Raw genomic sequence first — 16,384 nt, 5'->3', positions numbered from 1 at the left:
TTAGGGCCATTACTCTGCAGCAGCAGAAAACTGATTCTTATGAAAGACATCCGATTTTCTTCTTTCTATCACTGGCAAGTTTTTTTACAAGAAATACATGTAGTATGGCTAAAAAAGGTGAAAAGGGAAGATTTCTTTTAACTTCTTGTTATGAAATCTATATCTTGTAAACATATTTGTACTGTCTTTGCCAAAATCAACTTGGGTAAAACACTTACCGTATGCGACATAATAAGCGCCCAGGGCTTAGAAATAGGGGGCTCTTATAAGAATATTATTTTGGTGAAAAAAAACAGAGTTGAAAGATAAATTTCAATCGTTTATGCTGACAGCCTGAAATGTTTATATACGACAAATATATCGTTCTAGAATTTAATTGCACATAATTAAGGGTGCATATAACACACAAGTGTGTATTATCCGTCTTGTGTACATTGATCAATCGGAAGGGGTGCTAACTGGGATTGTTCACTCGCCAATATATTAGCAAATATCGCCGTGGGCGCTTATTAGAGCAGGGCGCTTATTACGTGGAATACGGTATAATTGTTAAACATTTAAAAACACTTACTGACCATAAAAGTGATCTTTTGTCTTTTTGACACATATAAGTCCTGCCTCAGTTCTTAAAGGTCTAAAGCAAGTGTCTCTACCTCAATCAATGAATCACTGAAACTCAAAGACTTGTTCATGTTCAAACATTTTCCAAAACCTCTAAAAATTAAAAGGTGGTTTTAATAGATAAAGTATAAAAATCAAAACACTGACAAACATATAAAGCCACGAGGTACTGCAGCTCACTTCACATGGAAGGACCAATTTCGTTTTTGTTTTTTTGTTGATCAACCCATCCTAAATTCTAAATTGATAAAAACGAGAGTTTCATCAAATCTCATATTTTCTTGGTTTCTTGACTTGTGGCACATTGATTATAAAATCTGTAAACAAAATATTTCCTTGTTCTAATGTTTGTACTGTACAAATATTTGCTCATGTCTTTACCGTCGGCGACCCAGCATGGTATTGATCTATTGGAACACTAAAACATCCTGTTAGCACTGACAGCTAAATTTCAGTTTTTGACATACTTTTTCTCCTATACATTATCTGTGCTTGCATCTGATAGGCTAATTATTAGGGCTGGGATGAGTCTAAATTTACTACCAGGGTACCTACCCCCCTATTACCCAACCCTACCCGGGTACCCGCTGTTGGTGTCAAGAGATAGGTACAATTGTCCGATTGGGAATATTTTGACCATAGCCCTGGCAAAATGTCTTCAGATACTCGTATAAAACGATCTGGTCTTGCATAACCTTTTATCTCTATTCAAATTTATAAAATCAGAAAGAAATGCGGACAATTTTTGCCATTTAACACTATATCACGTGACTAACCTTTGGTCTGGGTAGTCCTGTGGGTACCCGGGTCCTACTCAGTACCCACCCCATCCGAGTACCAGAGTTACCCGTCCCAGCCCTATTAGTTATGTATGTGTTATTATGTGACCATGTTACCCTAGAAACGTGTGAATTCTCATATGAATCTATTGATTTACATATCTTATTAGCATGATTTGACACAAAACCCCTCAAAGCAGTCTTAATTACAAATTATTTTCAGGGATTTGATAATCAATCAATAGTTCTGACCAAACACATCTCATATTTTCTCTCTTTCTCTTCACACAAATCCTTAAGAACATCTTTCAACCAGACACTCTTATCGCGGCGCCTGTCGGATCTGGGGATTGAGGAACCACTTCTTGAGCAGCTGGTTTGTGGAGGCTGGCATCATCTTCTTGCCGTCCTCCGTCTGGAAGTTCTCAGCGATCTTCCTGTTAACCTGGACAGATCGTCATCATCATCATCATCTTAATAGTAGTAGTAGCAGTAGTAGTGGTAGTAGTAGTAGTAGTGGTAGTAGTAATAGTAGTAGTAGTAGTAGTTGTTTGTTTGTTTGTTGTTTAACGCCGCATTCAGCAATATTCCAGCTATATGACGGCGGTCTGTAAATAATCGAGTCTGGACCAGAAAATCCAGTGATTGACATCATGAGCATCGATCCATGCAATCCGGATCCATGACATGCATCAACCAAGTCAGCGAGCCTAACCACCCTGGGTAATGTCATTTGCATATTTATCAGATAGTCACAGTCGGTTTATCACAACGATAATTCTATTTATACTACACATTAAACCTTCTCCTCTGTGTTCGTTACTCTGATCTCTCCCCCAGATCTTACAAAGTGATTGTTTTAATAGGCAGACACAGGTTCTTCACATACACATTTGTATTCATCAGCAAACACAACACACTACCTGCTCTCATACGTGTTGTCACTCACTGCCAGCCTAAAGCAAAACAAGATGGCTGCCGTAAAGTCATTCCCAAAGTATTAGTGGGCAGTTTCGTATTCAAGGAGAAGTCTCGAATCCAGAATCGAATATTAGCAGTGATCCTGATCCTACCTTTGTGAGCATGTCGTTAATATCACACTTGTCTGCAAAGTTCCTGAACACCTCCACCACCGAACTTATGAAATAGCTCCCGTGCTCTGTATTCCTGTACGATACGAACCCTGCAACAAAGATAATCTGTCTATCATCCCACTTACAGCAACCCTGGTTGAAACATGCCTTAAGGTCCGGTATGATACGAACCCTGCAACAAAGATAATCTGTCTATCATCCCACTTACAGCAACCCTGGATGAAACATGCCTTAAGGTCCGGTATGATACGAACCCTGCAACAAAGATAGTCTGTCTATCATCCCACTTACAACAACCCTGGATGAAACATGCCTTATGGCTCGGTACGATACGAACCCTGCAAAAAAAGATAGTCTGTCTATCATCCCACTTACAGCAACCCTGGTTGAAACATGCCTTAAGGTCCGGTATGATACGAACCCTGCAACAAAGATAATCTGTCTATCATCCCACTTACAACAACCCTGGATAAAACATGCCTTTATGGTCCAGACGTGGTCTAGCGTCCGCCCGGAGAGCGAAGGTCCGGGTTTCGATTCCCGGCTGCGTCATACCAAAAGCTGTTAAAAGATGCTATTTGTTGTTACCCTGTCTGGCGCTCGGCATTAAGGGGCTAAAACAAGGAACTGATCCGTTCGGAGTCTGTATACTTTGTCTGAGTGGGGTATTCATGTAAAACTGCAGCATGGTATCTCAGTGTGCTAGCACTATGAAATCGGTACAGTCCGGACTAGTGCAAGCAGCCACCGACTTGCATGTCGCAATATAAGTGCAATAATCTTGGACACGACGTTAAACCCAATTTCACCTCACCTGTACAGTCCATCAGTCACGATTTCAACCGTTTCAACCTGTTGCTAGGACACGCTATTAATACAAAATGGCATCCGATCTGTAGCTAGACTTATATTCTCTGTAATTGGCAGATGTAGACATCCAATACTTATCAAGATGTCACCATGATATATAGAACTGGGTACAAATACGTATCTAGATGAGGTTTTCAGTAGCCATTTTGTCCTTTAGCTTGTCCTTAGTCATGCTAACACCGCCAGCAGCGAGCGTGAGTGAGTGAGTATGGTTTTACGCCGCTTTAGCAATATTCCAGCAATATCACGGTGGGGGACACCAGACATAAGCTTCACACATTGTACCCATGTCGGGAATCGAACCCGGGTCTTCGGTGTGACGAGCGAACGCTTAACCACTAGGCTACCCGACCACCCCAGGAGCGAGAAATGTAGTATAGTTTATGAAACACTATTAGTGATTCAACAGCTACTTCTTTGACTTTTTTGACAGGTTACTTCATATCTGTATAGAAGAACATTTCTCAACCAAATTATAATGATTTTGTTGTGAGACTATGTTGACTTGAATTTTGTTGCTTTTGGAATCAACAATATTCCAGCTATATGGTGACATAAATAATCTGGACCAGATACACCATGGGGTTTTAAGTGTGAGTGAGTAAGGTTTATGCCACTTTTAGCAATATTCCAGCAATATCACGGCGAGGGACACCAGAAATGGCTTCACACATTTTACCCATGTGGGGAATGAAACCCGGGTCTTCGGCTTGATGAGTGAACGCTTTAACCACTAGGCTACCTCACCACCCCAGGGTTTTATGAGCAACAATAGACACCATCAGAGTGCAGATACAGCAATTTTAAAAGGGAGGGGTCCAATTAAAACATCAAAATGCTCTCTCAGAAAATTTTACTGCCTACCATACAAACATACAAAAAAATTGTTTTCGAAAGGGGGTTGGGAAGGAGGGGGGGTGGGTGGGGTAGGGGGTGGGGGGTCTGGACCCCATGGACCCTACCTCTGGATCTGCCTATCAACTCTTAGACATGTTAGACCTTACAGGGACCATGTCAAAATCTCCACAATGTCCATATTAGCAAATCAACTGAATGAGATCCGCAGCTGTGACTTATGTCTGACCCGAGACAAAAACTATTACTTAAAATTTTCTTTTCGTTTAATAACATACACTATTTATAAAGTGAGTGAGTGAGTGAGTTTGGTTTTACGCCGCTTTTAGCAATATTCCAGCAATATCACGGCGGGGGACACCAGAAATGGGCTTCACACATTGTACCCATGTCGGGAATCGAACCCGGGTCTTCGGCGTGACGAGCGAACGCTTTAACCACTAGGCTACCCGACCGCCCCACTATTTATAAAGCCTGAAATACAAGTTTAAAACTTGTGAGTTACCTGCTACGCTGGAATGAGCAATGATCATGTCGGAGAAGGACGGGAGAGACAGCAAGCCCAGGCTACGTCCATCTGGTCGATCGGTTTCCGCGAAGGCATCGCCCTGTTCAGCCATGATATCTGTTTCAGTGGTTTCCTGTATAGAATGCCTTGTGGGGGAGAGACTAACACAGCCCAAGTCTTCTTCCGCTGGGAGAAATAGGCAACTTTCAGATATACCAGAATGATTACCATTTATTAAATGAGTTGTTGTATTCAAACACAAGATTTGTAGTTCGCAACATTTCTTCCAGTCAATACACATTTGAGCATGTCCACGGAGTGACATGTGCGATCACTTGTCTGTATGAATGTGAAGACAGCTGTAGCCTCCCAACCATAAACAAAACACAGGCTACCAAAATATTAAAAGCGTTGTTGCAAATATAGAGTTAGACTTATAAAGAAACAAAATATAGCATCAAGGCATAGTTGTATACTCCCGAGGGGGCTGAGATTGAAATCAGTGCACACTGAACTTTTGACCAGGGACTTAACCTGTCCCTAATAGCATCTTCCTGAGGCAAGGGAGACAACTGACTCTTAAGTCAGTTTCCACACTTGGCAAACAAGGCTGGAATTTCTGGGCTCGTGTAGTGCCACCAGAGGCTATTACGAGTCATGTCCCTTCTCTGTCCCTTCTATTGACCAATCAGACTGCACCTCTGATCATGCTGATACCACTTGCATTCCCTTCAAACAAATGGCGGCACAAGTGAAGACAATCTGATTGCTAATCAAAATCTATACTGTAATTATACAGGGTCTTACTTCATAAAATCTCATGATGAAAAACATGAACAGATTTGGAAAATATCTGTTGATGCTAAGTTGAAGTTATTACTTGCTCCTGAAGAGATAACCCGTTTAATAAACATACAGCTGTATTACACATTGTGTAATTCCTAAAGGCATGCTTATGTACTCTTGGAACAAGTTTCACGAACAAATATTGAAAGCTCTCAACATCCCTTGGCTTTTTCATCGACATTGTGTGTGGAGTTGATAGATCACTGAGAGGAGCTTATGCACATTGGATGTCCCCAGCAACCTTGTTGCTAGGCTGACGTCACATGGCAGTGTTTCACCTATGGATCTTGCAACAAAATTCCACAAATTACGTCATCGGGTATTGTGACATGATTGTAAGCTTTGAGGTGCAAGGCCCCGTTCCACAAGGCGATCGTAATGTACCGCAACGACAGTCGTTAGTCTAAGTTAAAGTATGTGAGTTGCGATAAACTTAGCGCTACGATAATTTTGTGGAACGGACGCCTGCATTCTAAAGGTGGACCGTTGTATGGTATTAAATTCATATGTTTCAACTATTGACATGTTAGAAGTATTATTCTGTTAAAACTCAATTAGATTATGCCGTGGATCATGTAGGTGTCAGCCTATTCACACTCAACAGTATAAATTCTCAAAACGTTATAAATGGCCAGTAATAAATAAAATACTAAACTCGTTCCCGTGTAAAACCAATTTTATGAAAGAGTGAATAGTTCTGGTATCGGACGAGCGATTACTTTGCAAATCCTTCAATCAACCGCAATCTGAATGGCACTTTACAAACAAGATGTCGATTTCATTACTCGATTTTGATTGGATAATGCATTAACAGGTTAGTCCAGACAAAATGTAATTCCATAATTCCAGCCTAGTTCTGCAAGGGTGGAAACTGGACTTTTAAAGTCAGTTATCTCCCTTGCCTCAGGAATATACCTTAATAATTGTCCTTACCTAGTGCCACAAGAGATGTATAAGAAATCCTACTCACATCCCCGGCAAGCTTGTATCAGAAAGAACTTCGGTTTCCCTTGTAGGCCAGGGCAGTTGCTGCTACCATATATGTCAAAAAGATCTCTATTAGTGATGAAGTTGTAATTGTCAAAGTTCCCATCGGTGCCATACATCCGCTGGGCGTCACTGCCGTGAGTCAGAATCACCACCACACAAGAATCAACTTGGTTCCAGGGACATTTCCTCGCAAATTCTCTCAGCCTGATCCTCATCATCTGAAAGACAACAGCACTGCATTTACAGAAATCAGATAATATATTTATTATCTTCAGAATAAACGTTGTTTGGGGCTGTCATGGTATAATTATTTTATCATACCCCCTTGTCGGAATGATGGGATCTGATTGATCTTGATAAAATACTGTGTATCTCGCCTTGGAGGGGAATTATAAATACATCAGCGGGAAAAAACTTCTCATATCACCACAAGCAAGTCAAGCTGCACATGGACTTTTGAGAAGCAGAATAAATCCCTTATAAACCACTTTTGAGCAAAAAGCTGCACACTTTTTTTACGTCAATGAAAGTCACGTGACATAGCACAAGGTAACCTCAGCTCAATTTGAACAGCTTTTTTCTATCAATTTTGAATTATTTTACAATGTCATGTCAATAAATTAAATTCTTTTGAGCAGGATCGTGATGGGTACATGATGTTTTATGCGTCGTGGTATAAAACCTAACGTGGGGCCCATAAAACCCCAAGTACCTCCTGTGATCCTGTTACAACTTATAGTATATTTATCAATTATCATATATTGCTCTCAAGGTAATAAGCACTAGACCCCTTATGTCCAACTACCCAAGTGCTGGTTGACTCTTGTCTTACTGGGTAATATGGTATGTAGTTGATGAGATCATCAGTATGACACAAATATTACCCATGGGCGGATCCAGCATTTTTAAAAGGGAGGGGTCCAAAATATCAAAGTCCCCCTAAGTCAAATTTACTGCCTACAACATACATTTGGTTTTCAAAAGAGGGAGGTCCGGACCGCCTGGTACCCCCATCTGGATCTATCACTATCATAAACCCATGTTAAATAACCTTTTTAAGGACCCTTCAAAAAATGTATCCAGCAATTATCAACCCGGTCTAGGTTACCTCCCCTGATTCTCTCCAGCTCACGCTTCATCTTAAATGACCTCCAACCTCTCCTGCTGAGTTGACTGACTTATGTTTTCCGATTGATTTCTCAGCGGGATACATGAAATTTGACTGAGGACGGCGGGGGGGGGTACCCAGGTAGTAAATTTGGACTTGTCCCAGCCCAAATACATATGTTTATATAGTATTTCATTTTAAAGGAATTATTGCTTTCACAAACATATTGGTTCACAGGGTTCAGTCTGCGCTCAGTGACAATCCCATCTTCCCGAGGCAAGAGTGTAAACTGACTATACAAGTCCAGTTTCCACCCTTGCTGAACTAGGCTGGTATTATGGAGTTACATTTTGGCTGGACTAACAAGTCTATGCATAGTCCAATCAAAATCGTGCACCGAAATCAAAAATCCTGTTCGTAAACTGTTATGCAGATTTCGGTCGATTGCAGGATTTGCAAAGCATGTACACTGCCAACTTGTTGTCAGCAGATTTTTAAGCAGTTTTTAATCAAGGTGCTCACGTGATTTGATGCATTTCGCGATGTAAGACCCGTTTGATTATCGATCAGATGGTCCTGACTGGGTGCTGCCATTATGTTTGAAGCAAACGCAAGTGATACAAGAGGTGGAATCTGATTGGTCCATAGGAGAGGCTTAGAGGGGACATAACTTGTAATAGCCACTGGTGGCGCTACGATCGAGCCCAGGAATTCCAGCCTAGTTCGGCAAGGGTGGAAACTGGACTTTTAAAGTCAGTTAACTCCCTTGACTCAGGAAGATGTGACAGTTCAAACAAAGTGAAAGTCAGTTCGTAATGACACTCGTCGTCACCGTCACCTACCTCAGCTGTTAAATCATGTAAAATGTTGACTTCAAATCCTAGTTCCTCAAACATAGTTTTCACGTTTTGTGCATCTCTGTGTGTTCCTGTTCTTTCAGCCAAGTAGTCAAACTTGCAGTTGTTGATGATGAACACATGACCACGTGGAGTGCTGTCCATGTTGTAAACCTGAATGAAAGAAATCAACAAACAGTTGGTATTTTACCAGTTACAACCTCTCACCATATGAATACTATACAGCATTCATCGCTACAATATTCTATGCATTTTATAAATTATAAATCTTACTTTTTGCCCCAGAAGTATTGTGCTTTGTATGCAATTTATATATTTTAATGTTTAATAATTACACGATTGTCTGCTGTCTGCATAAATGTTTATGGAAAGGGCATCGTAACTTGGACAAACTTTGCCATATCCATTTGACCCTTTAATGTCAATAAAATATGTCTAAAACAGATAAATGAAGGGAAAATTCCTGATAATCAAGCTCAAGAATTTTTTTTCACTCACTTCATCAGTGGTATAACGCCTGTGGTAGGTGTAGCCATGCAGAGGTATGGATGCTGAAGCAAAGATAAGCATGAATGTATGTACAGGTACGTACAGGTAAATACAGGTAAATACAGGTACGTATAGGGAAATACAGGTAAATACAGGTAAGCACAGGTAAATACAGGTAAGCACAGGTAAGGGTATAACAATTGATCAAACTATCAATGCATCACAATTGTCCATGATTGCAGAACATCGATGACCAGGTGAAATACCAATAATTAACTTTGATGTCCCAATATACTATCGATAACTAATATCATACAGATGAATACAAAACACAAAATACCATTTCTCATGTTGTTTTATTCAAAAATATACCCTAGACCTTTTTTCATATTAATGACTGGTTTAGGGATTTTGTTTTTTTAAAGAAAAAAACCTCAGTAGGATGAGATAAGTAAAATCAGTATTAAAATTCTCTTCTTATTTAGGTTCTAGCACCTTTGAACAAATAAATAGGCTAAATAGAATCTTCTTACGAGGTTCACTTGAGCTTGATTGAGATGTGGACGACTGAGGATTGTCCTGTAATAGCATCTCCACATCTTCATCGTCATCAACGGGCTGCGTATGAGGCGAAGTTGTCACCACTTGGGCCGTCTGACCGACAATCATCCCAGAAGGCGCCTGCTCACTGCTGGTGTTTGAGCTCGTCTCCTGCATTACCGGAGCGAGCCCTTTCTCAACACGATATTTCATTTCATGGCCGCGTATGTGTTGGGCACAGTGTTCGTGACCCGTTTCCTCCAAACATTCCAGGAAAGCACTGTATGCCCCTCGGTGTCGGCGGTTCAAGTCCGACAGGAGAGTTCGGACCTGCTCACTTCTGGGGGTTTTGCACTAAACAGAACAAAGACAAGAAGGGTAATAACTCCGTCAGTAGTTGTTAGAGCTCCCATTGCATAACAGTCAGATGTTTTGATCCTAAACGATGCCTACCATTTTCAGTGAGTGAGTGAGTGAGTGAGTGGGTTTAATGCTGCTCTTAACAGTATTCCAGTTATATCATGGCGTGTCAGCTTAATGTGGGAGGAAAGCCGGAAGTGATGCAGGTCTCAGGCGAAACCCACAAGAACGGGTATGGTGCTGACAAACCCAGAAACATAATCGGGGAGAACTGGGATTCGAACCCACAATCAGAGGTGTCTGGCGTGCCCATGGGACGCAACTCTGCACAGCGAATAGTGGCGCCTTAGACGACTGGGCAACCCGTGCCCCCTATCATTTTCAGGGATTAGAGCATCCACCTGGAGAGCGGAAGGTCGGGTGTTGGATCCTGGGCTGCGTCATATCAATTGACGTTTAAAGATGGCACTTGTTTTAACCTTACCTGGCACTCGGCATTATAGGGCTAAGACAAGGACTAGTCGGCGCGGAGTCTGTATATTGTGTCTGAGTAGGGTAGTCATGTTAAACAGCAGCTAGCACTATAAAATCAGCATTAGTATGGACAAGAACAAACAGCCACACACACATGCATGCACATCTCTATATAAGTGCCATAATCTTGAATGCGACGTTAAACCCCACTGCACCTCACCTCACCTTTTGCACTGATATTCTAACTGTCTACCTATTCACCGCTTCAGGTGAACTCTGAACAAATCTTGTCTGCACGATCTAAATGAAAGATGCATGGGTCCTTGGAGTGAGTGAGTGAGTTGGGTTTAACGCCGCTTTTAACAGTATTCCAGTCATATCGCGGCGTGCCAGCTTAATGTGGGAGGTAAGCCTGAAGTGATGCAGGTCTCAGACGTTTACCACTTCGGTGAAACCTACGAGCACGGGTATGGTGCTGACAAACCTAGAAATATAATCGGGGCGAACTGGGATCCGAACCCACAATCATAGGTTTCTGGCATGCCAAGGGACGCAACTCTGCACAGCGAATCGCGGCGCCTTAGACGACTGGGCCCCCGTGTCCCCCGAGTCTTTGGAGTCAATCAGATTTCAGATTTCTAAACTGTGTGATTCTTTGGGGATTCCAGGTCAAAATACAATACACCATGCAGCTTCTAAAGTCTGAGGGTCCTGATGGCAGCCTGGCAATATATTTTATTTCAAACAGGTTGATCCACAAGTGGGTCAGTTGGCTGCTTATGGAGCAGGGCGCTTGATACGACAAAAACTGTAACCATGGTAACCTAGCATTTTAAAATTCAAAATTATGTCACTGTCTCATCAGGGAGAGATAATCAAAAATCTGTCATGGCTACCCTTCTCAAAATCCTCCCCACAAACGAACCCACTCTCCTACCCAGAGTTCCATGCGGCCGGCAGCCAGCTAGCATAGTACCTCTGCCACAGGCCAGCGCCAGAGTTCCATGCGGCCGGCAGCCAGCTAGCATAGTACCTCTGCCACAGGCCAGCGCCATGTGACGATTCGTCACATCTTTCACAGTCCATTCAAGATATTGCATATGCTTTTCATCCGTTTCATGTTTGACAAGTCTACACATTTTCATAAACAAATGTCAAAGAATGGTTAACTTTCATTGAGAAAGTATGCAAATACGTAAAAATCTACTTGTTTTTGCGTAGTTATCCTATGTTTACATTGGTTGTACGGCTCCACGTGCTGTCATCGAAGCCCAACGGAGAGGTAGCGACATGGTCACTTTGATGCATAAATATATATTGTCATGCAACTCACTGTCGCAGTTGTAGTAGCATGTCTATATAGTTATGCAAAACAATATGTAAAGCGCCCCCAAATACTTGCATTAGTCCGTTCTATACTGATTTCTGAAAAAGCGCGTTTGTTTACAAACAAGAGAAAAGTCTGGTCACGTGATATGCAAATTAGCCTGTGGCAGTGGTGTTATGCTGAGTCACCACTGCGACGGAGTGTGAAACGAACCTTGATATATTCCAACATCATGTCTGTGAAGACACCTTTTTCAACCAGGTGGTCCCACAGAGTGTTGGGCATTAGATTGGTCACCAGGAAGACTCGGCTCCGTCTCAGAGCCTCTCTCTGAACTTCTTCCATTGTTCAACAGCAGTCACAGCTGACCCATATCCTGAAAAGAAATTGTCATCTTAAAATGTGATTTATTGGAAAAACTATTTTTATTACTTTTATCACTAATTTTTGCGGTAAACAGTCAAGATTAATGTATTCATAGTTGATTTGTAGTTCACAAAAAGTTCGACAACAAAAAGCAATCACATCAGCAACAAGAGGTAGTGTTGTTTATTACCCATGCATTTTAAAATCATTGGGTATCAGTAATTCTATCTGGGTATTCAAATTTCTGTTACCACTAGTTTTTACACATGTTGGTATTTAAAATAAATATTTAAAAACACTTTTCATCTAGTCCCTGCAAACTGGTGTCGTGTGGGTTCGAGAGCTTTATAGGACGCAAAAATACCACGATACTTCCACAAGAAAGTGTGATGGCAAATGATCATGATTTTACTGTCATCATGGAGTTTGGCAAGGTTGACAGAATGCCCGTTTATAATTTCAAAATTAGTTGCTGATTTGCTAAACGAATACGCAGGGTTACTTCACAATATTTTGATGATACGCACAAGTTTTATTTTTGTAGCGTATCTGTAATGTTCGATTTTATTTTACTGCGTATTTCTGCATTTCTGATGCGTATTTTACGCAGATACGCAGCTCATCTGGAGCTCTGCACAGTTAAGATATATATTGTCTTCAGCAAGTCTATCAATAATCATGTTTAGGCAAGGGATGCAAATGGTTGATGGCATAAGAAATATCATTTGTGGCCATCCTTTATTATCCAGAGTATTACCGGTATATTTCCATTCCATTATGATAAATACCCTGGACCACATCGCCAACATATCCTAGTGTTGGAAATGATGTCACCTCCTTCATGCTCGTATCTTAGCATAGAATTGATCTCGCTCATGAGTGTTATATGATTGGAGAAGTATTTAAAGCATTAGGTTTGTTGAGACAAGCATGAGATCAACTTGGGGATCTATTTTGCCTGGAAGAGTAACCATGGTAACAGAGAAACAAGCATGGAGAATTGGGGATCTATTCTGGCCTCGAATCCTAACAGGGAGACAAACATGGGATACTGGAGAACTGTGGCCTGGAATCCCCACAGGGAGACAATCATGGGGTACTGGAGAACAGTATTCTGGCCTGGAATCCCCACAGGGAGACAAACATGGGGTACTGGAGAACTGTATTCTGGCCTGGAATCCCCACAGGGAGACAAACATGGGATACTGGAGAACAGCATTCTGGCCTGGAATCCCCACAGGGAGACAAACATGGGGTACTGGAGAACAGTATTCTGGCCTGGAATCCCCACAGGGAGACAAACATGGGGTACTGGAGAACTGTATTCTGGCCTGGAATCCCCACAGGGAGACAAACATGGGGTACTGGAGAACTGTGGCCTGGAATCCCCACAGGGAGACAATCATGGGGTACTGGAGAACAGTATTCTGGCCTGGAATCCCCACAGGGAGACAAACGTGGGGTACTGGAGAACAGCATTCTGGCCTGGAATCCCCACAGGGAGACAAACATGGGATACTGGAGAACTGTATTCTGGCCTGGAATCCCCACAGGGAGACAAACATGGGATACTGGAGAACAGCATTCTGGCCTGGAATCCCCACAGGGAGACAAACATGGGGTACTGGAGAACAGTATTCTGGCCTGGAATCCCCACAGGGAGACAAACATGGGGTACTGGAGAACTGTATTCTGGCATGGAATCCCCACAGGGAGACAATCATGGGGTACTGGAGAACTGTATTCTGGCCTGGAATCCCCACAAGGAGGCCACCATGGGGTACTGGAGAACTTTATTCTGGCCTGGAATCCCCACAGGGAGACAATCATGGGGTACATAGAACCTATCCTTGCCACATACCCATGGGGAGACAATTATCTGCTACCAGAGAATCCCCACAGGGTCACACATACACATGTACAAAAATGAAGTGGAAGGGAAGTGATGCCATCAACCAAAGCTCAGTAAACACAGTCACTGTAGGTGTAGCGGCCATAAAATCTCCGAGTCCCGTGATGGGATTCGAAACCACAGACATTCTGATCAGAGATCGGACACCTTGTCAACATTACCAAAGAGGTTAGACCCATCAGCAAGCTGACAAGGTAAGGATGTCATCTGAGTGATGACTCCACGCCCTGCTACATACTCCCCCGTCAACAGAAGGCACGTCCCGGGCTGCATAGTAGGGTACTAATGCTTATTTTGCTCAAATTTAATATGAACGTGCTCAGCCCCACGTTTGGCGCCAATGTAGCGGCCATAAAATTTCAGAGTCCCGTGATTGGATTTCGAAACCACGGACCTTCTGATCAGAGGTCGGACACCTTGTCCACATGACCAAAGATGTTAACCCCATCAGCAAGCTGACAAGGTAAGGATGTCATCTGTGGGATGACTCCACGCCCTGCTACATTAGGAATATACACATTGTTAAAAATACACTCCATAAACACCTGAAAAAACATGACTTCAATTTACAACCCTAGCTATGAAATCATTGCTTCATACTGCTCTGCTGTTACTATCTGGCCTCCACTGGTTGCTAATACATGGCTAATAAATACTAACTCTCAACAATACAACACAAAAACAAGGTGTGTCTTCAATTTAAGGTAAATAACCCAGAACAAGGTTAAACATAAACATAAATACAACTTCCACGGTATTCTGTAATTTGTAATCTGACTATGGAGTTTGAAAATCATGGTGCAAAAGTCAGTGTAGTAATAACCATGGTCAATATCTAATCGATCATTGTTTTCGGAAAGCAAGAAAACACACATCAGCGAATTGTGATCCATTCAACTACAGATCCGCGGGACTTGCCCACGAGCCCTTGGTTCGTGTTACCTGTTCGTTTCAGTATAAAAATCAAATCTGTATCCGTCCTCTCTACAGTTGCCACGGTGTTGACAGGCTAAGGGATTGTTTATATTGACACCTGTATCTTCGGATTATCATGAAACATTATAAAACGCAGTTGCGAGAGCAAAGATATGTCGACGACAATTTCCTGGTTTCGATATGCATGGGAAATCCCCCTGTTACTAATTTTAGACTGAAAGCGTGTCCCATTGGAAGCTCCTCACAGCGATATCTCCTTCCCTCTAAGCTGATCTTGGCCATCGATTGGTGCAGGGGTGGAGCTTGTCCGACTCTAACTTGACGTCACAACCGGTTTACTTTGCTGGACTCATTCGTCACCACTCGCCCCTTTCCGTAGCCTGCAAGAAGACTCCCCCCACCCCCCCCCCCACCCACCCCCCACCCCTCGATAAATGTTATGTGCGAAAATACGACAAACCAATCAGAATGCGCGTATGATTTCATTTTCTTCGTCAATAAATCCCTCAGAAATATCTCTGATCTAAAAATATACCCAAGATACAGTTAAATGTGTTCAATCATACTGTATAATTCCGCACGTCCCAATGTGCTTTAAATTGCATCTGAAATATAGATAATACATGGGGAAATAATATGTGAACCATTACGCAACGAGTTGACAATTGTCGTAGGTATGCCCGTTTGCGCTAAGACGGAACCCGGTCGCAAAAATGGCCATGAGAGGGGCACGAGTCGCTATTCTGTTTGTCCCGGAATAACTCGAGTTGGTCACGAATGCAGAGAGACGTCGCAATGAAAAAATACGGGAAGTCGTTTAGCTGTAATGTATATGCAAGTTCCACACTTGTTAAGTGATTTTCTGATAAGACAAGATTAAAAAGAAAAATTAATAAAATTGTGATATAAATCAATCTCATTAAAATCAGATCTTAGTTCTCGCTACCGCTAAACAAAGATCTTTGTTTATCGGCAGCAAGAACTAAGATCTGATTTTAATGTGATTGGATATAAAGAGAAGGGGCCCGGCTTTGCCTTGCCTTGGCCGGATGCAATCGCAGCTCATCGTAAGGGCCCGTAACTCTGCTTTACCCTTCTCTTGCCATTGCGAGTCTGGAAGGTTACGGAAAAATGCAAGTGTGACGGAGACACTAAGTCCCAGAAATAAAATTATCTAAAAAAATACGTATGCAATGTGCTTGCCCCGGAATAACCCGAGTGGTGACCAAAGAGGAAATATTGTCAGTGACTCAGTGCGTACCATGAAGCCATGGTACACCGCATCCATGGCCCAGCTAGATTCGCCTACTGCCACCTGTAAATAATCGAATCTGGACGAGACAAACAAGTGGTTCATCATCGTCGATCTCCGTGGAGTAAGGCGACACAATCGCCCCGGGCAAACTAGATCTATATTCCTTCTTCTAGTTTTGCCAACATTTCTGAATATAA

The 16,384-nt window shown here is 42.2% G+C and overlaps 1 protein-coding gene across 2 annotated transcripts; it reads right to left on the bottom strand.

The window, feature by feature from the left end:
• Positions 1–441: 441 nt before the first annotated feature.
• Positions 442–15,124, bottom strand: LOC124137665 (caspase-3-like). Of its 2 annotated transcripts, none has more exons than XM_048391657.1 (9): positions 14,939–15,124; positions 11,932–12,094; positions 9,551–9,911; positions 9,027–9,079; positions 8,514–8,681; positions 6,544–6,781; positions 4,725–4,913; positions 2,474–2,583; positions 442–1,845 (listed from the first exon to the last, which is right to left on the bottom strand). In XM_048391657.1, the coding sequence occupies exons 2-9, from the start codon at positions 12,061–12,063 to the stop codon at positions 1,723–1,725; spliced, it is 1,374 nt and encodes a 457-aa protein (XP_048247614.1). In that variant the 5' UTR covers positions 12,064–12,094; positions 14,939–15,124; the 3' UTR covers positions 442–1,722. The 2 variants fall into 2 exon arrangements, with proteins under 2 accessions (XP_048247614.1, XP_048247615.1); XM_048391658.1 differs by having other exon boundaries at positions 11,932–12,095; positions 14,945–15,124.
• Positions 15,125–16,384: the final 1,260 nt, after the last annotated feature.

Source organism: Haliotis rufescens, unplaced genomic scaffold (assembly GCF_023055435.1).
Source record: "Haliotis rufescens isolate VD_foot unplaced genomic scaffold, xgHalRufe1.0.p SCAF_94, whole genome shotgun sequence".
NCBI classification, from domain to species: domain Eukaryota; kingdom Metazoa; phylum Mollusca; class Gastropoda; order Lepetellida; family Haliotidae; genus Haliotis; species Haliotis rufescens.
This window is presented reverse-complemented; position numbering and strand designations above follow the sequence as displayed.